This window comes from Silene latifolia, chromosome 1 (genome assembly GCF_048544455.1).
Source record: "Silene latifolia isolate original U9 population chromosome 1, ASM4854445v1, whole genome shotgun sequence".
Lineage (NCBI taxonomy): Eukaryota > Viridiplantae > Streptophyta > Magnoliopsida > Caryophyllales > Caryophyllaceae > Silene > Silene latifolia.
This window is the reverse complement of record NC_133526.1, coordinates 57,090-78,192: the sequence shown is the minus strand read 5'-3', so window position 1 is coordinate 78,192 and position 21,103 is coordinate 57,090. Positions and strand designations below refer to the sequence as shown.

The 21,103-nt window shown below is 38.3% G+C and overlaps 2 protein-coding genes and 1 non-coding gene across 3 annotated transcripts; 2 read left to right on the top strand and 1 right to left on the bottom strand.

The window, feature by feature from the left end:
• Positions 1-2,434: 2,434 nt before the first annotated feature.
• On the bottom strand, positions 2,435-5,680 carry LOC141591033 (heavy metal-associated isoprenylated plant protein 26-like). Its single transcript, XM_074411503.1, has 2 exons — positions 5,349-5,680; positions 2,435-3,019 (listed from the first exon to the last, which is right to left on the bottom strand). Exons 1-2 carry the CDS (start codon positions 5,436-5,438, stop codon positions 2,636-2,638), a joined length of 474 nt encoding a protein of 157 aa, XP_074267604.1. The 5' UTR covers positions 5,439-5,680; the 3' UTR covers positions 2,435-2,635.
• A 2,890-nt stretch (positions 5,681-8,570) lies between these two features.
• On the top strand, positions 8,571-8,643 carry TRNAF-GAA (transfer RNA phenylalanine (anticodon GAA)). The gene has a single exon. It is a non-coding gene; the product is annotated as a tRNA-Phe (tRNA).
• A 6,712-nt stretch (positions 8,644-15,355) lies between these two features.
• On the top strand, positions 15,356-21,066 carry LOC141591001 (boron transporter 1). The gene is made up of 12 exons (XM_074411485.1): positions 15,356-17,782; positions 17,889-17,971; positions 18,098-18,290; positions 18,383-18,521; positions 18,645-18,810; positions 18,909-19,075; positions 19,158-19,331; positions 19,428-19,523; positions 19,615-19,752; positions 19,844-20,163; positions 20,252-20,519; positions 20,608-21,066. Exons 1-12 carry the CDS (start codon positions 17,679-17,681, stop codon positions 20,908-20,910), a joined length of 2,151 nt encoding a protein of 716 aa, XP_074267586.1. The 5' UTR covers positions 15,356-17,678; the 3' UTR covers positions 20,911-21,066.
• The last annotated feature ends 37 nt before the right edge of the window (positions 21,067-21,103 follow it).

Here is a 21,103-nt window from a genome sequence, read left to right as displayed (position 1 = left end):
TTTTTCCCTTTTTGTGGATGTAGTTTAACATGAGGCAATCGGGCTACTGTAAATTTCTAGTAGCACGTAGTCACGTACGTGTGAATCTGTGGTGTGTATGTCGATAGATTTTAGATATCATCATTCGTTCATGTCTTGAGTAATTAACCAAATTTACAATGCTTGATTTTCCACTACTATAAGTTTGTCTTTAGGTCGAAGGACAACCCATCTTTGTATAGAATTTTCTTTTATCAAGGAACTAGTATGTTAAAGTGTGGTGTATAACGAATTAAAGAGGCAATACAGATTTGAGAAACACAAGGAGAGGTCTGGAAACTGTTAAAGGGGCATTAGAGGAAGAGTAATTCTACCGTCTTCCCGGAGGACGATACTCCTCACACACAAGCCATTATAATATTCCACTTAGCTGGATTGTATTTGTGTGTGAGAAGTACCGTCCTCCGGGGAGACGGTAGTATTTTTGTTAGAGGATGGAGTACCAAATTACAAATGAAATGCATGTAATGTATTATTGTATTGGAGGAATGCATAGTGGTGGGACTAAAACAAAACAAAATGTTATGTAGGCAGACTAGAGGGCCACCATATAAGGTCAGAGAAGAAGATGAAAGACAATTGCCTGTAACCCATCTCATTTTGCCTTCTTCAACTATAACCATTAAAATTGATGATGATGATCAAAGACTACTAAACGAATGCCACCAGATAATATATATGCATATGCGCTGGTAACCATACACTCACAAATTTTCATTATAGACGGCGCATATCCGTTTATAGCTGTAGACGGGCCAAATATCCACTCACTTTAAGCAAAATGGGCCAAATATCCACTCACTTTAAGCAAAACGGGTCAAATGTCACCACCTTAACGTCAAATGTCACCAGTGTCATTTCCTAAGCTACAACAGGTAGTTTATATCATGGAAATGGTACTGGTGACATTTGGCGTTAAGATGGTGACATTTAGTCCGTTTCGCTTAAAGTAGGTGAATATTTGGCTCATCTATAGTTATAGACAAATATCCCTGTCTATATTTTCTTAAGACCCAAACCCGACCCATACCCATTGGGTCTGAAAAAATGAGACCCATACCCGACCCAGACCCTGAGGGTCGGACCCTAATGGGTCGGGTATGGGTCTCATTTTTTCAGACCCAATGGGTATGGGTCGGGTTTGGGTCTTAAGAAAATATTTCGGGTTCGGGTCTAAGTTATGAGACCCATACCCCGACCCTTAGACCCTTTATTAAAGAAAAAAAAAATCAAAATTACAACTTTTCTGAATTCATACTGACAGACTGTAGAAACCCAACTAAAGTCTCTTTCTCTCCCCTCATCCCATAAAGTGATAAAACCCAACAAACTATTCTAACAATACCACCATTCCACCACTGACACAAGAAAACCACCACCACAGCACTGATACGCGACTGGCAACCACCTCTCTAATAGCCGGCGGCCGACAACCACCATTAACGGAAGATTAATAAACTCATAGTGTTAAAGTAGTATGATTTTTTTTTTTAATATTATAGACCACATGTATTAATTAATCTTATTCTTAAAGCCAATAAACTCGGGCCCCATGAGGGCAGACCTCTACCCTTACCCCAGGGTCCGGGTATGGGTCCTCAAATTTTAGACCATGCGGTGCGGGTCGGTGACGGGTCAAAGAAAAATCGGGTCGAATTAAGTGCAGGCGGACCCTACCCAGACCCTACCCATTGCCATCCCTACTCACAACCACCTACAGTAATAACACTATGGCTTGGTATCACTCTCTAACGCTTTATTCACTCTCCTAACATTACATGTGAGAAAAAATTAGATTAAAAAAAAAAAAAAAAAAAAATTAAATTGTATAAGAACAAGTCCAATAATTTAGCTTAAAATTGCAAATTAGTGGTTAAACCATTGAAGATGGTTCATGTGTGCTTGGGTTGAGCAACCTTAAATTGGCCCACGATTGAACAAGCAATAGAAAATTAGTTCAATTAATTAAGTTAATATATAATTTAGCTAAACTATTGAAAAAGTTTGCTAGCTCAAAATGAATGTAGCTTAAAATATGAAGTGGCTTTGATAAGCTAGTAGCTCACCATTGAACTTGCTCTAATAAACCAATGCAGGCTATGTAATGGTCATGGCCCCTTCGTAAAATTCCCTTCATTTTATCATAAATAGGACATTTAAATCAATGGCCACAAGTGTGTAATTAGATCTTGGAGCTCTTTACTCTGGATTATGAGACTAAGACCAAGACATATATCCTGGTAGACCCACTATTTTCCCTCCATCTTAGGTACCTGCATATGGATCTCCGGGTCGAGGATATTCTCCAGGAGTTCGGTTCTGTCAAGCCAGATACGCATTCAATCATGTGAAGTTTTGGTGTTCACTGCCAAAAGGAACTAAATGGGACGTGCAATTAACATAAATTTACCGCCAGTCCTCTTTGATCCCAAATTTTTAAATCAGAATTACAATAAACAGCTTAGTTTAGACAGCGTTTTCGCACACATTTCATCTCAAACTACTACATTGCATAATACACAGGAGGTTCAATTATAACGACCAAATAAAATGATTTGAAATACACACAATAAACTCATATTATACTTGATGCAGATTACATGATAGAACAAGCACCAGGATTCTCATCACTAAACGCAGTGGTGTAGCGAACCTCAGTGGAGCTCATACGAGCTAGCTGGTTAACCTGTTGATCATCGGCCCTCCTGACATAACCGGCAGGTGCTCTGCGGTCATAAACCCCGGCAGCATAAGGGTGAGCCACGACATCATATGGGACGTAAGGCCACAGCTCTGCCCTCTTTCCTGTCCTATGCTTAACACGGGCCACCACCTTGTTGGGCTCCACATAACCTGTTACAGTGAGTTTGCTCTGTTTAGGCTCGATGTCCACTTGTGTGACTCCCTTCATCCCTTCCACAGCCCTCCTCACCTTTCTCTCGCATCCTTCACAATCTATCTTCACCTTAATCTCTACCGTCTGAAGAAGAAAGTCACTTTGGAATTAGAAGTGGCATATTTAACGTACACAAATGAATACCAAGCACATTGGCAAAACTAATTAATACACCCAAGTGTTTTCAATGTTTTTGGTCACCACTGAAGTACATAATCCAACCAATTGTACAAGTGATGAAATGTAATTGATACAATATTATTACTAGTCAATACGGCGGCAATTCCACCTAAGAGGACATATTATTGCGTGGTTCAGCACAAGTGTTCCATAGCTGGATGTTGGAATCTATTCATATTTCCAATGGTGGGAGTTACGTGATTAGATACCATATTTCCGTCCAAGTCAAAATGGTATGCTCAAATACGAGTTGTGATAATGTCACATATAAGTAGGAGGCGCATTAAAATGAGTCCAATACAAGTTTGAAAGAGAAATAAACTTTGGGGCATCTCTATAATCAATCATTAAGTTAATGCATTTGGGTTGATTTGTGTTGTGTGAATTAATTAGCAGAAATAGAAGACAGAGGTCGTTATCTTAGTGAGCAAGGAAGTCAAGTGCAAACAATATTGACAAGCAATGAGACAGAAAAGACAAAGATACCGTCGTCAGATGTAAGTGAGGTAGGTGGGGACACAAAATGGAGATTAATTTATGATCAAGTTGCTAACTTAATAAGCATTCAAAACCCAAGTCAGAGAGTAATAATGCACAACTTTGTAAAAATGGTGTGGCAATGATAAGTGAGAAAGTATAAAATGAGAGAAGTGATTATTAATGTGTTAAACAGAAATAAGCTACGAATAGACATTAGTTGTGTATAAAAGAAAGATTGTGTATGCGGAATAGGCAATATGGTGGGAGTTATTGTTAAGCAGCAGAAATGAGGCAGAGAGGCAATCTGTGTATGGAGTATGGAGGATCCATCTCCCATTAAGATGAAAAGTTGAGAATTTGACAGCCGGAAAACAAACAAACAAACAAACGGCCAAACAACCAAATTGGTAAATAAAGTGGGAGGTAATCGCCAGATTGGTAAAAAAAGTATAACTTGTGCCGGATTGGTAAAAAAAGTGCAAGAATGCGACAAATTGGCCATAAAAATTTCACCATATTTAATTTACTACCTTAATAATTTGATATGACCAAACTGCCCTTGCCATACTCTTAATATATAATCCGAAAGCTGACAAATAAGTCATTTTATGTTTGCATATTAGTCAGATGTAATATATGTTTCAAGATTGGTTAATTATTTGGGTTCAGACTTGTTCGAGTGAGTTATTATTATAAATTTATAAGTTTACGAGGACTAAGAACGGGTTAATTTCTTTATTCAAATTAAGTTGATTATGTGTCATTCGGATACGAGTAGATCTGCCCGCCTAATTGACTAGACCAAAAAAGATGACCCGAGACTCGGAATTGACCCAAATTAAAACCCTCTATGTGACTCAAAACCCGAATTGACCCGTCCGATCCGAACATTGACCCGAAAATGACCGGACCCAAAATAAACCGATCCGTTTGACCCGAAAATGACCTGACCAACATATCGAAACAGACCCGAAACTCAAAAGGATCCGACCTGAATTAATCCGAAAATGTAATGCACCCGAACTTACGCGAGCCGATTAACCCGTTTGTTAGGTCTAGATACGAGTTATTTTGGTATCATTTTTAGGTCATTTATATAATTATGATAAATGTTAAATACGTCGCAAGAAATGTTTATCTCAAATTTGGGTTGAGTTGGATCACTACGTACTTTGGGTTACGAGTTGAGTTTTTGTCGGACGAGTTTGACTTCAAAATTTCGGGTTGGACTTGCTACGTGGACGAGGGTAATTTTGTCCACTTTAGTTGGAAGAAAAGAAAATGAAAACAAAATGTAGCATTTTGGCCAATTTGTCACTACCTTTCACTTTTTTTACCAATTTGTCTCAAATGATACTTTTTTTACCAATCCGGCGAACTACCTCCACTTTATTTACCAATTTGGTAGTTTGGCCACAAACAAACAAACAAACAGCCAATTGTATTGGCGGACAACATAAAGCAGCTAATGATTGAACACAGATGTTTGGCACCTAATCATATAGGGATCCAAGAGCTAAGCTCAAGGAGTTATTATTATGTAGGTAGTCATTTTTAGGCAGATCTGAAATACTTATATATGATTTGATTTTGATTTGATGAATAACAAACAAATGAGAGTATCGCTCCCTCGCAATGGCACTGGGTGCTGATATCATAAACATAAACATAAACATAAACAAGAAGAGGATGGATGGATGATATAAATAACATACACAGAGAGTAATAGAGTATTAATATTAATAATACATACCTGAAGCATCTTGCGTCTGTTGTGGCGGTGGCGGTGGCTGTGACCACCACCGCAATCAAAGTACTCTGCTATATGATCCAATGCTCCCATCTTTCTTTCTTTCTTTCTGAATCAACTTTCTTTCCTTTCTTTCTTTTCTCTTTTCTGTGTGTGTGTGTGTGTCAACTGTCAAATACTCAAATCCACTCAAGGAAGGAAGGAAGGACGGACGGGATATTCTATCTCAAATATCACAAAATATACTGCTTTTACCACTTATGACTCACCCCTTCAATTTTCAGACTTCTCTCTCTTCAATATCTTTGCCAACTCATTATAATATGATGACTCATAGAGGGGGTTTCTCACATGTTACCATTTTTTTTTTTTTTTTTTTTTTTTTTTTTTTTTTTTTGATTAGGTAAGAAAACTAGGTTGATCCTCTAGAGTAGGACCAACCTATCTCATCCTTTCGAATGAGGAGGAGGTAAGTTGAAGCCACCATTATCAAACCACTCGAAAGAGTTGGACGTGAATGTCCAACCGAAGCCCATGAAGTCAAGAACTTGTTGGCTTCACGAAAGAATGTTTAATTATCACTTCATCGAAAAAATGAAGGTCTAATTTCACATCCTCGATAATACTAGAAATTTCCCACGGAATTTGCAAATCGCCGAATCGAGTTAATAACACATAAGTTGTCACCCTCCACAATTAACTTGGAGATTCCTAAGTATTTAGGTTTGCTAAAATACCTTCTTTTAAGCAAGTCTTCCGCAACAAGGATACTATTGGATCCGCACTTTTTGCTCCCAACAAAACGACTTTACCATTGTGATCTCTTATAGAATATCCTAAAGCGAACGTTTTTATTACCTTCTATTCTCGATCCGTCAAAATTTAGCTTTAGGAAACCGTTTGTAGGTTTTTCCCACCAAATCTCTTCCTTACTAGAATTGTTTCTAGCTGACTCTTCTACCTCAGGATTGTTGAGATCCTTAAATCTAGTCACATTCCATTCTCACATGTTACCATTTTACACCACCACCTTTTCTCTTTTTCTTTTCCATTTTTTTATGGGTTTTTCTAACCTATGCCCACTAGGCATAGGATAAGAAACCTAAAAAGCAAATAATTAAATGTTATTTTTATGGAAAATTGTAATATTCTATCACTTTTTACTTTTCTTTACAAGAATGCATTTAATTCTTTCCTTTTTGGGTTTCTTATCCTATGCCTAGTGGGCATAGGTTAGAAAAACCGTTTTTTTATTAACTTATAAAATAACACTTGTCTTCCTTTAGACGAGAATTGAGTCACCGTCTAAAATAATAATTTGTAATTAAATAAAATTATTTACTATTTTTTATTACTTCCTCCGTCTTCTTCATTTGTTATCTGTTGGCTACCTACACTTAACTTTTTACTCTTTTTGTTCCGATTATTTGTTAACCTTTATTTTTGCTATATTGGGATGAGATCATTCGAGGGTAGTGAACTAAATGACAAATAGACAATAATAAAATTAAATGATCAAATAACACATTAGAGACATGCCTAATATTCAAAGATAAACAAATAAATGAGACGCCCTAAAATGAAAACAGTAAAAAAAAAATGACCCGAACAAAAGGAGTACAATTATTATTACTTTCACTACTTCCGTTGATTCTATAGTTTTTATTTCAATACCCTCATTATTGTTACTTTTTTTCATTTCAATGAATTTTTTACATTTTATTTTTTACACAAATATTAGGAAAATGGCAGAAAAGTGATATACCTCTACTTATTATGTGCTTACTTACCAAAATACCCTCATATAAGCCTTAAACTATTAACCACCCACACCAAAAAGTACACCTTTTAAGTCTCATTTAAAACGGTACTATCACTGTTAAGCTTAAGACAGATTAAGTACATATCACTTGTGTGTATAATACTTGAACTATCTTAAGCTTATCACAGACAGTGCCGTCTTAAATGAAAATTTTGTGAAGTACAAAAGTACCTCTATTTCTCATGTCCTAACTTTACATATTTATCTGTGTACAAATTATAACGTAAATATCTCTAATTTGACATAATAAAAATTGGGTAAATTGATTATTACTCCCTTATATAATTCACTTTTTGAAACTTACTCCTTTATATAATTTTTTTCGAAACTTACTCCCATAAAATGTAACTCTTTCAAATATTATTCTCATTCAGTGATTTCGGCCAAACAAAAGAGAAATATTTTCTCAAAAATTTGAAATTTGTTACTAATTTTTCTTGCATATGACTATATTTCCTCCAAAATTTGAAATTTGGTACTAATTTTTCTTGCATATGACTATGTTACCCTTAGCCTTATTATATGCTTAATTTAAATCAACTCTTTCTCCTAAATTTGTGAAATTCACCTCCTTCCTCCCAAATTTCTTAAATCCTTTTCTCCCTGTCGGTGAAGTTGAAGTCTTGAATAAAATAAGGCTAGAGACAATATAGTCATAAACAGCAAAAATTAGTACCGAATTTCATATTTTGAATTAAATATTTTCATTTTATTGACTGGGGTCGTTAAATGGTAGCAATATTTGATAAATGCGACATTTTATGGCAGTAATTTTCGAAAAAAATAATATAAGAGAGTATGTTTCAAAAAGTGAATTATATAAAGATGTAATAATCAATTTACCCTAAAAATTATGAGCTAATACCACTTGTTATTTGCATGCGAAAGGAGTACAATTTAGAAATGTGGAATTGTAAATGGGGCAGAAAATTGGGCCAAAAAAAGAATGGGTTAGCAAACTGATAATCTGGAAGCAGCCGTAGACATTGGTTGTTGAGTTGAGGCCCATTATCTCAACTACCTACCAATTCTACCATTGCTTCTCTGACTCCTCTTCCTCACTATGCTCTCACAATTTTACAATCTTACTCTCTCAAAACTCAATTCCCAACTTCATTCGCTCTTTCTTCTCTAACACGTTATACGGACTATTATACTGTATAAAATTTAGTTAATGACATAAAATAAGATGCTGTCCATACATATGTTAATGTGATATGTCTAACACCAACTGCTTCCGTTTCAGTTTATACGGACTATTTTATGCTGTCCATAAATATGTTAATGTGATATGTATCATATCATTTGCGCGTCTCTTTTAAGGCATTGTTTTGTCCTCTTCATTTTTTCCACGTTATTTACATACGATTCTTGTACATTGAACCTTGACAATTAAACAAATTGCGGGGATAGCTCAGTTGGGAGAGCGTCAGACTGAAGATCTGAAGGTCGCGTGTTCGATCCACGCTCACCGCAAATTATATTTTTATTTTATTTTTCATTTCTTTTCCCTTGTTCCTTATACTAGTTTGCTAATATAATTCTATTTTTTTCCCCTTGTTCCTTATTCTAGTTTGCTATTGATTTGCTATAGGGTGAATATTATTTTATAACCCATATTGATACGGTGGTGGACAGTATGGACAGCATCGCTCCATTGTCTGTTTGGAGCATGGATTCGGGGCGTGACATTGGCGTGAATGTGCGGGCTCAGTTCGTGAGTTTGGTTACTTGTTCAGGACTTAATTGAGGCAAGTGGAATTATGGCAATAGAGGATGGCAATAAAGGAAGCGTTCAACAGAGCATGCAAAGGGGTGGTGCACCTTATTTAATTTAGTTAATGGCTTATTTTATTATGGTTGTTTAAGGCAACCTTTGGTATTGTTTCCTTGTTCAAGTGACTTCGTTGCTTGACTATAAATAGTCTTATAATTATTGGAATAACAATCAAGTTTTACACTAAAAATTTCTATCAAAACTTTGTGCTTTCGACAGTTTGTTGAACACAAATCTTATTCAACGCTTGACGAGTCTCTTGTGTTGTTTAAGCGGAGTTTCGAGTCAATAGGTCTTGTCTTGAACTCGAGATTGTCGAGCTATAGGTCTAGCTTTTCGATCTTTTATCTTTCCGTGTTTTCATCCGCTGCGTTACGTATCATAAGTGGTATCAGAGCTTCGGCTCTTGATTTCCATATATCGAGACGATCCAATTTAAAAAAAAAAAAAAAATCACAAACCTCAATTTACAGTACCACGAGCCATGGGAGATTTCGATGACGAAACATTGCTTGCTCAAGTGCGCGAGATGCTTCGAAATCAACCCACTGGGAGCCGTTATCGAACTAAACAAGATGAGTTTAAAATTAACGAACTCCGGAATTCACGGGAGGTACGAATCCGGAGGACTATTTGGAATGGGAAAGAAAGATTGAACGAATGTTCGATTTCAAGGATCTCAACGACGAAAAAAGGTGCAAATACGCAATCTTGAAATTGGGTAAGGGAGCCTCGTTGTGGTTCGAGGGACTGAAGGCCAAACGTACTCGGGCTGGAAAGGAGAAAATCGCTTCATGGGAATCGCTAAAACGCAAACTACGGAAGAGGTATGTACCATCGAACCATCGAATAACCACTTACCGTAAAATTGCGGAATTTAAACAGGGGAAGTTGAGTGTGGGAGAATATATAGATGAATTTGAGGGATTGTCGTTGATGGGAGAATTGGAGGAAATCGAGGAACAGAAAATGGCTAGGTTTTTACGGGGATTAAATAATAATATTGCTAGTGTCGTAGAGATGTACCCATACTCTGATTTCGACACACTTTGCGGACTTTGTTTAAAACTCGAGTCCCAGGGCAAAAACAAATATGGGGAAGGGTCCAGGACGGAATACAAAAAAAATAGAACTGGACTAAAACCGAGTCTTCTTCAAAGAACGATTCCCCGCGTCCAACTACAATCCAAACAAAAATCCCCATCCAACGTCCACTCTTAAAACAACCAATACACCAAAAGAAATCACCTTGTCAAAAGTGAGGTGTTTTAAATGTCAGGGTTTCGGTCACTATCAAAGTGCGTGTCCAAACAAACGAGTCGTGACCTTACGGGAGGCAGTAGAATTTCGTGAGCAGGCTGAAGAGGAAGAGAGGTTGGGCGGAATTTTTAGTCTTGAACAGGAAGAGGAGGAGGAAGAAATAGAAGGGTACGAAGCACCTGTATACGATACACTTTTGGTTCTTCGGTCGTTACAGATTCAACCCGAGTCCATCGACTCCGATCAGCGAGAATAATTATTCCATACCAAATGCCAAGTCAAGGATAAATGGTGTAGTGTGATTATAGACGGGGGTAGCTGTACGAATGTGGCGTCCAGTGAGATGGTTTCGAAGCTAGGATTGGCTACCTTGGCGCATCATAAACCATACTCGCTTCACTGGTTGAATGATGGTAACAAGGTGAAGGTAACGAAGCAGGTTCGATTGGGCTTGTCAATGGGCTCTTATGTTGACGAGATATTATGTGACGTGATCCCTATGGATGCGTGTCACGTACTATTGGGCCGTCCTTGGCAGTTCGATAGGGACGTAATCCATCGAGGGAGAAGCAATGAGTACGAATTGAAAGACAAAGGCAAGAGAATTATTTTGAAGCCCATGTCATCGGCGAAGTTCGTTCCATGAGTACAAAAAAAAAGAAGAAAGACGATGGACTGGTGATGTTGGTGAAAGAGCAAGAAATTGAACAAGCAATAAATCAAGGGGAGGTGGTTTATTTGTTGACAGCCAAAGACGAATTGAGTACAAGGGCAAGTTCCCACTCAAACTCATTAGTTGATAAATTGCTAATTGAATATCAGGATGTCTTTCCTGATGAATTACCACCCGGCCTACCTCCAATTAGGGGAATCGAGCATCAAATTGACCTTATTCCTGGAGCCCCATTACCGAATAAGGCAGCCTATAGGTGTAACCCGGAAGAAACTAAGGAGCTTCAAAGGCAGATTGACGAGTTGGTGGAACGTGGATATGTTCGAGAAAGTATGAGCCCATGTGCTGTACCTGTTTTGCTCGTTCCAAAAAAGGATGGTACGTGGCGTATGTGCGTTGACTCGAGAGCAGTGAATAATATCACGATTAAATACCGGTTCCCAATTCCGAGGCTCGACGATATGCTCGATGAATTGTGCGGATCACAAGTGTTCTCGAAAATCGATCTCCGAAGTGGGTACCACCAAATTCGTATGCGTGAGGGAGATGAGTGGAAGACCGCTTTCAAAACAAAGCACGGCCTTTACGAATGGACTGTCATGCCGTTTGGACTCACAAATGCGCCAAGTACTTTTATGCGCCTGATGAATGAAGTTTTAAAATCATTTTTGGGTAAATTTGTGGTTGTTTATCTTGACGATATTTTGGTGTATAGCCGGAATATTGATGATCATTTGCAGCATTTACGGCTCGTATTTGGAGTGCTTCGAAATCAGAAGCTCTTTGGAAAAAGGGAGAAATGCTCATTCTTGGTTGACAGTGTGTTATTTTTGGGTTACATGGTGTCAAAAGACGGAGTATCAGTAGACATGGCAAAAATCGAAGCTATTAGTACTTGGCCCATTCCTAAAACAGTAAGCGAGGTACGCTCCTTTCATGGTCTTGCCTCCTTTTATAGACGGTTCATACGCGATTTCAGTTCGCTTGTTAGCCCTATCACCAATTGCTTGAAGAAGGGCGTGTTTGTGTGGACCAAAGAAGCTCAAGAAGCATTCGAATTAATCAAAAAACGATTATGCTCCGCACCTATTTTGGCACTGCCAGATTTTTCGCAACCCTTTGAGGTCGAGTGTGACGCAAGCGGGGTAGGCATCGGAGCAGTTTTGTTACAAGGTAAGCGACCCATTGCTTACTTTTCGGAAAAATTAGGAGGAGCGAGATTAAATTATTGCACCTACGACAAAGAGTTTTATGCCATTGTTAGAGCTCTTAGTCATTGGAGTCATTATTTGCGTCCAAATCATTTCATTTTACACTCGGACCATGAGTCGTTAAAGTATATAAATGGACCGCAAAAATTGAGTCCGCGTCATGCTAAATGGGTCGAGTTTTTACAATCCTTTCACTTCTCATCGAAGTATAAGGATGGTAAGAGCAATGTTGTAGCCGATGCTTTGTCTCGCAGGTACACGTTAATAGCCGTATTGGAGACCCGATTGTTGGGTTTTGAAGTTCTGAAGTCTTGTTACGCAAGTGATAAGGAGTTTGGGGAGCTATTTGATAAATGCAAAACTGGGGCCCATGGTGAATTTTTAATTCAAGACGGATTCCTTTTTAAAGGAAATCGTCTATGTGTGCCGAGACACCCAATTCGGGAGTTATTGATTCGTGAGGCCCATGGTGGAGGATTAGCCGGGCATTTTGGTGTCGTGAAAACAGTCGAAGTGTTGAAAGAGCACTTCTTTTGGCCGAAATTACTTGGAGACGTAACTAGCATTGTAGCGAAGTGTGTGACTTGCAAAATGGCGAAGAGTTCGTTCAAGCCGGGTCTTTATACTCATTGCTTAGGTTCCTACTCATCCTTGGGAGGACGTGTCCATGGACTTCATCGTGGCACTCCCGCGCACTCAAAGAGGTAAAGACTCAATTCTAGTAGTGGTGGATCGATTTTCCAAAATGGCTCATTTTGTTGCGTGTCACAAAACTGATGACGCTAGTAATGTAGCGGAATTGTATTTTCGTGAAATTGTTCGCCTCCACGGAATTCCCAAGACAATTGTTTCAGACCGTGATTCGAAATTTCTAAGTTATTTTTGGAATACGCTTTGGAGAAAGGTGGGTACCAAACTTTTGTTTAGCACATCTCATCACCCTCAGACGGATGGGCAAACGGAAGTTACTAATCGGACCTTGGGAGTATTGTTGCGTGGGTTGGTTAGTCGTACTCAAAAGGATTGGGATATTAAACTCGCTCATGCCGAATTTGCTTATAATCGCTCACCTACCTATGCGACGGGTCATTCTCCATTTGAGGTGGTGTATGGGATTAATCCTTATATGCCTCTTGATTTAATTCCGTTTCCAAAGGCTGAATTGGTCCATAAAGACGCCGAGTCCAAGCTAAAGTCAATGATGAAATTGCACCAACAAGTGCGTGAGCGTATTGAGTCCGTCAATGCCGGTTACCGACGCAAAACGAACAAGCATAGGAAGCCACGTGTTTATCAAAAGGGCGACTTGGTATGGGTTAATTTGCGGAAGGAGCGATTTCCGAGTAAAAGGAAGAATAAACTTATGCCCCGAGCCGAGGGTCCTTTCAAGGTGATTGATCGTATCAATGACAATGCTTATAAAATCGAGTTGCCTGGTTATTGCGGCGTGCATGCTACCTTTAATGTGGGTGATCTTTCTCCTTATCTTGATGATGACGGTCTTCTTGAATTGAGGTCAATTCCGTTTCAAGGGGGAGGGGATGATACGGTGGTGGACAAGTATGGACAAAGCATCGCTCCATTGTCTGTTTGGAGCATGGATTCGGGCGTGACATTGGCGTGAATGTGCGGGCTCGATTCGTGAGTTTGGTTACTTGTTCAGGACTTAATTGAGGCAAGTGGAATTATGGCAATAGAGGATGGCAATAAAGGAAGCGTTCAACAGAGCATGCAAAGGGGTGGTGCACCTTATTTAATTTAGTTAATGGCTTATTTTATTATGGTTGTTTAAGGCAACCTTTGGTATTGTTTCCTTGTTCAACTGACTTCGTTGCTTGACTATAAATAGTCTTATAATTATTGGAATAACAATCAAGTTTTACACTGAAAATTTCTATCAAAACTTTGTGCTTTCGACAGTTTGTTGAACACAAATCTTATTCAACGCTTGACGAGTCTCTTGTGTTGTTTAAGCGGAGTTTCGAGTCAATAGGTCTTGTCTTGAACTCGAGATTGTCGAGCTATAGGTCTAGCTTTTCGATCTTTTATCTTTCCGTGTTTTCATCCGCTGCGTTACGTATCACATATGTTTAGCACAAAAAACAAAAGATTTGGTTTGCTTGTGCTCTCTAATTTGACAAAGATTTATTGTGTCCACACGCTGGAAAAGCAAAGAATGTAGACAAAATGATTTCATGGCAACTTTGTAAAGGAAGCAATGGACATGAGGGGCTAAGAAACTAGCAGAAAAGAAGGTCAACAATCCATCTTTATTAAACCTTACCCACTTATGCACTATTATGGTGTACCAAACACTGGTAATTCAAGTAAGCATGCATGCGCTAAATGAAAAAGACTACATATCATGTCACCCTGTACATTTTTAGCCGGGGTTTTGGATTGGAATACATACCTCGATCTTGTGCTTGTCTTAACAAGTCGCTAAATTTGGAGGAAAACAAGCAGAAGCAGTGCAGGATATAGATAGCATGCATGCTGAGACAGGGAGCCTCATAAATTAGCGAGACTAACTATTAGTATTATGAAGTATGGACTCTACGGAGTATGAGTATATTGAAGCTGTCTTCCAAGTGATGACCACTCTTGACTCTAGAAAATACTGACAGTAGTAAAGGAGTCATTTGTGACAAGTAGGGTGTTGATAGCCTCTTGTTTCCAATCATGTAAAGTTGCTACATACTTAAATTGAAAAGCTGAGAGGTCGAATCTGCAAATTAAACGCACAATTATATATATATATATATGGTGCAACTCAATCATTACAATTTACACACAATCTAGTATCTACCACTCACTAATAAGAAGTAGTTACTCTCCGTATGTATTAGATAAAGACGGGATGATATAATTATATGTGTGTGTTTAGAATGAGTGACTAAATTTTGATGCTTAGCCCTTAGTCATTGTTTTGAGATAGAGCACTAACTAGGAGGCAGGTAAGTTAATCAATGAATCAATAACAATATTTATATATAATCAATGTGATTAAATTGACGTGAGAAGAAATAATGTATGTAGCCCGCCCACATGCCATGGGATGGATCTGCGATTCTGCATGCATATAACATATTGCATCTGCCTTTCTTTGTTTCTTTGGGTGTAATCAAGATAGATAGATTATTAAATTAAATTTCAGAGGTGACTATCTATCACTAATATATATTAAGCACAACTAACTAACTAAGTAACTAGTCCAGTTGGGAATTGAAGATGATCATGTCCGTCCTCAATCTAGCAGCATGCATTATTCACCATCTTATTGCCATTTAATTTGCAAAGCACCGGCCAGCACCACGCCACTCGCGTCTATGGCTACGACACAGACATGAATATACCACATCACCACAAGAAGCACTCTTAACTCTTAAGAGTGGCGCGGCTAATAGTAAGCGTCAAACATATATAGCATCAACTACTTTAATTTCTTCATTTATTTTTCACCACTTTATTAACTCCTACCTTATTTTTATTTTATTTACCTTTGTTTACTCCTATTTTTTTTAAAATGATTTGGCCTTACTATGGAGAAATTAATTAGCTCCCACCAATTTCTAATTTATCACAAATTCTCATTTGTGACGGGCATATCCGTCGCAAACTTGCGACGGGCCAAATACAACCCGCATGGGGAGATAAGGCAAAAGCAAATTGTCGAGGGATTACCCATGTGGGTAATATTTGACCCGTCGCAAGGGAGACTTGTTGCTAATTCATTACGCTTACACTTGGGTATGTAAGCATCAACACGTCCATGTCGTGATAGTCTCTTGATTTGATGTCCACCGTCTCTAGCCTCGTCCAACTCTTATCTTGCTCTTTAATTATAATTTACAAGATTGACTCTCTGCAAAGATGAGATCACCAGAATTTCTACATATACATTTTTAATACATTTATCATATGATATGATGACTCTTCACACCTACATTATACTCATACGTTTAAGTTGACATGTTAACTAGATGGCCTGATTACTTTGTTTTTAATTAATATACCCATATTGATCAGGTTCCTTATTATTACTTACAGTATGTCGGCAAGTATTTTATAACAACGGTAATCAGGTTGCTGAGTTTAATAGAGCTGAACTATACAAAGTGACAACCTGATAGATAATTGAGATAAGTGGATTTGGAAGGAGCTGAAATTATAGGGGAGGTAATGGGGGGACAATGTAAGATTGTGAGTTTATGAAGCCATTTTGCAAGTCACAAATGGAAATGATCCAACCTTGAGTAGCTCACATTTTTGAGTAATAGTAATAGTAATACTGGAGGAGTTTTGATTAATTATAAAGCACATCATTATTTGCAAGATAGCTAAGCAGTAATATTATTAGCTGGCTTGTACTGTACATACGTAGCATTCATATTTATTACAGTACTTGTTTAGACAGTACTACTACTGTAATCTGTATATATAGTTTTATATATCTGGTCGAAGTTGGTGTCACCCGCCAGTTTGTTTTTTTGTGGAAATGAGCTTCTTTCCAATGCACCCTCTCTCTCTTTTATCTTTACCTGTTTATTTCTTTTATTTTAATAGCCGGCCTACCAATTATCAATAATGATGCATGTGTATTGTATTATACGGAGTACTACTACTATGTCTATGACTACGATGTAATCATGTAATGCTGCGTACTACTGATTAACAATAATACTAAAGGGATGATAGCCGATTTTGTTTTCAATATGGATTAATAACCTAAAAAAGGCCAATAGCCCAATACAATGAATGAACAACAAACAAGCAAGTCGTCTAGGACATATATGGAATTCAGGGCAACCTAACTAAATTAAGATTTCTTTTTTTGTTTGGGAGGGAGATTTAAGGCTATGACCTGGATATTGATGTGTAAATGTTAGTAAGATTGGCGGTTGACCCTCGGTTTTAATTTATTAATTAATAATAATAATAATAATAATATGCATATCAAATGAGCAAATACTATGTCACCATTGGACATAAGTCCTCCTCAGTCCGTCACCCAACCTCCTTTCTCCTTTATTACTTTACAAGCATTATATATTTGGAGGTTTCCTTGCTACCTTCACCTCATCACATTAAAGCCAAGAAACAAGAAAGCCCACTTTAAATTCATCAATAACATCAGCCAAAAGGTTTGGGAGTTTAAGTTTGTGTTTGGTAGCACTTGCTGCTGCTGCTGCTGCATGATTGCATCTTACACTTCCTTTTAATTATTCCCTGCAGCAGCTTATTTAATAAAATACCATCACCTCCAGCTTGTATTGCTGCTATAGCCTTTCTAATTCTAAGGGGAATATACTCGTCACTTTCCTTCAAAATTTGACTTCATCTAATTACCTACCACCTTTCTAGCTTTTCTTTCTTCTATACTACTCTCTTTATTATTATTATTGTTAGTTTAAATTAAGAGCTCCTTAGAAAATCATGTAATATATATGATATATCTGGGATCAGTGAGCTAAGCATTATTGTAAGTGGATCCATTGTGTGTGCTAAGGAAGTAGAATCAAGTGCAGTTAGTTTAGATTGTGAGTGAAGCAGTATTAGAGATCTTGAAGCAATAAATAAATAAATAAAAATGGAGGAGACATTCATACCATTCCAAGGGATCAAAAATGACTTAAAAGGGAGACTCATGTGTTACAAGCAGGATTGGACTGGTGGATTCAAAGCAGGATACAGGTATATTCGTGTATATACTTACTTGTTTTTCCTTTTTTAAATTTCTTCATCAATCAATCATGAATGCAATGCAATGCTTTATTATTCATTACTTAATTAATTCCAGGATTCTAGCTCCAACCACATATATATTCTTTGCTTCTGCAATCCCAGTCATTTCTTTTGGAGAGCAACTTGGGAGAAGTACAGGTACGTGTATCATGTATCTACTACTACTACTACTAGTCTACTACTAGATAGTCATTTCAACATATTACATCATATTATTATAGATCATCAATTTTTCAACAAATAAATGGACATGATGAATTGCAGATGGAGTTTTATCTGCAGTCCAGACGCTGTCATCTACTGCACTTTGTGGCATTATACACTCAATTATCGGTGGTCAACCCCTCCTCATCCTAGGTGTTGCTGAACCCACTGTCATCATGTACACTTTCATGTTCAATTTTGCCAAAGACCGCGCTGGTTTGGGTCGCAATCTCTTCTTAGCTTGGGCTGGATGGTCAGTCATACACTCATACATACATACATACCCTTGGAGTAATACTATTTATTTAATCTCTTCTTAAAAATACCATTTCCAACTTGTCTCAGGGTTTGTGTTTGGACAGCAGCCCTATTGTTCATTATGGCTATCTTAGGGGCTTGTTCCATTATTAACCGATTCACCCGTCTCGCTGGAGAATTGTTTGGTCTTCTTATTGCTATGCTTTTTATGCAGCAAGCTATCAAGGTATTCATTCAGCCTTAAAACCAACTCCTATTAGACTTATGTACCACTTACTAAGAAGATGCAAATTGCAAACCTATTGTTTCTACTGCTTATTGTGGAATTGCTATGTCATGATTGTCTTAGGGGCTAGTGGAGGAGTTTGGCATACCTGAACGAGAAAATCCAAAAGCAATAGAATTCATGTCTTCGTGGAGGTTTGCTAATGGGATGTTTGCCTTGGTCCTCTCTTTCGGACTTGTGCTGACAGCGTTAAGAAGCAGAAAAGCGCGGTCATGGAGATATGGAGCGGGTATGCATAACTTCCTGCTTATTATTGTTTCTAAAACCAAAACGTTACATATATTGCTTGGATTTAGAAATTCATGGATGTACGCCTTCCTTTTTCAGGTTGGGTCCGGAGCTTGATAGCAGACTATGGAGTTCCATTAATGGTTCTAGTTTGGACAGGTGCTTCCTACATACCATCTCAAAGTGTACCACATGGAATACCTAGACGTCTCTTCAGCCCAAACCCATGGTCTCCTGGTGCATATGACAACTGGACAGTCGTCAAGGTTGGTGTCAAATTAATATTAAATTCGAATGATTTCAAGCTACAAAATACGCCTACTTACTGCTACTGATTCATTATGACAGGATATGCTAAATGTTCCAGTAATGTACATAGTCGGGGCTTTCGTACCAGCAACTATGATTGCAGTGCTTTACTATTTTGATCACAGTGTAGCATCCCAGCTTGCTCAGCAGAAAGAGTTCAATTTGAGAAAGCCACCTTCTTTTCACTATGACTTGCTTCTTCTTGGTTTTATGGTATCCACCACTCTTTTTCATCTTCGTTTTCCCTTTGCTTCTTTCTTGTTTATTTTCGAGGTACTCAACTCTCAGCTCCCTTTTTCTTGTGCGTAGACATTACTTTGTGGTCTTCTCGGTATTCCCCCCTCTAATGGTGTCATTCCTCAGTCTCCTATGCATACAAAGAGCCTAGCTACCCTTAAACACCAGGTAATTTCTCGAAAAGCACTATTATAACAAGGAGTGCAATGTATAGTCGACATTAGGGGCTTTGATCAACAATCGACAAATTTGTATCCAGCTTCTCAGGAACCGGCTTGTCGCAACAGCTCGGTCTAGCATGGGAAAGAATGCAAGTCTGGGAGAGCTATATGGAAATATGCAAGAAGCATATCAGCAGATGCAAACCCCTCTTGTCTACCAAGAGCCTTCAGCTCGAGTACAATTCTTCAACTCGTTCTCTTTGCCTAGACCATCTAGTTAAGTTTGCATGAAATAAACTCGCTTGAGCAAAATTTATTGTTGAATAGGGGTTGAAGGAGCTAAAAGACTCAACCATTCAAGCTGCAGCAAGTATGGGACAAATAAACGCACCTGTAGATGACAGCGTGTTTGATGTGGAGAAGGAGATTGATGAGTTACTGCCAGTCGAGGTTAAAGAGCAACGTGTGAGCAACCTGCTTCAAGCAACAATGGTAGGTGGATGTGTTGCGGCCATGCCTATTCTAAAAATGATCCCAACCTCTGTACTTTGGGGTTATTTTGCTTTCATGGCCATTGAAAGCTTACCTGGTAATCAGTTTTGGGAAAGAATCCTCCTCCTGTTTACAGCGCCTAGCAGGCGTTACAAGTAAGCACCTGCTCACTTTAGCGTATTTTTGTATCGTTGGGGTTTTCATGTAAGAATGTGAAGTCATTGACGAATGTCGTAATTGCAGAGTTCTGGAGGACTATCATGCGACATTTGTGGAGACGGTGCCTTTCAAGAGCATTGCTTTGTTCACCATATTCCAGACATTGTATCTGGGAGTATGTTTTGGAATAACATGGATACCAATAGCAGGGGTGTTATTCCCTCTCATGATCATGCTATTAGTTCCTGTCAGACAATACATTCTCCCAAAGTTTTTCAAAGGAGCCCACCTTCAAGATTTAGACGCAGCCGAGTTTGAAGAGTCGCCTGCTCTGCCATTCAATCTGGCAACGGTATTACATTACTATTTAATAGCACAGTGGCTGGCACTTTAGTCGGGTCTTAAATCTGAATGTATAAATCTGATGATATCTGAAACAGGAACTGGAGCTGGCATCAGGAGCTGCACTTGTGGGGGATGCTGAAATATTGGATGAAATGGTGACAAGAAGCCGAGGTGAGGTTAGGCGCGTTTGTAGTCCGAAAGTAACAAGCTCGACAACAACACCAGCAAGGGAGATAGGCATTCATAGCCCCAGACGCGCAGCATATAGTCCTCGAGTCGGTGAGCTTAGAGCGCAACTAAGTCCCCTCTCTGGTGTCACTGGACCATACAGTCCGAGCCTGACACAATCTCGGTCATCTAAACTAGGAAAAAGTCCTGCAACTCCAACAGACAAGTAATTGCTAATATTTGGTAGTAGGGTGTATTTGTTTTTTTGGCAGCTTTCTCTCCTTTGTGAGATGTTAATTGGGCATTGTTTATTATTGTACTAGGCTATAACTAAATTGGATTGTAATCCTATTAATTAATTAATTAATTAAAGGAATATTGTATAATCGTCCTAGTCATCTCTATATTCACAAAGTCTGTAAT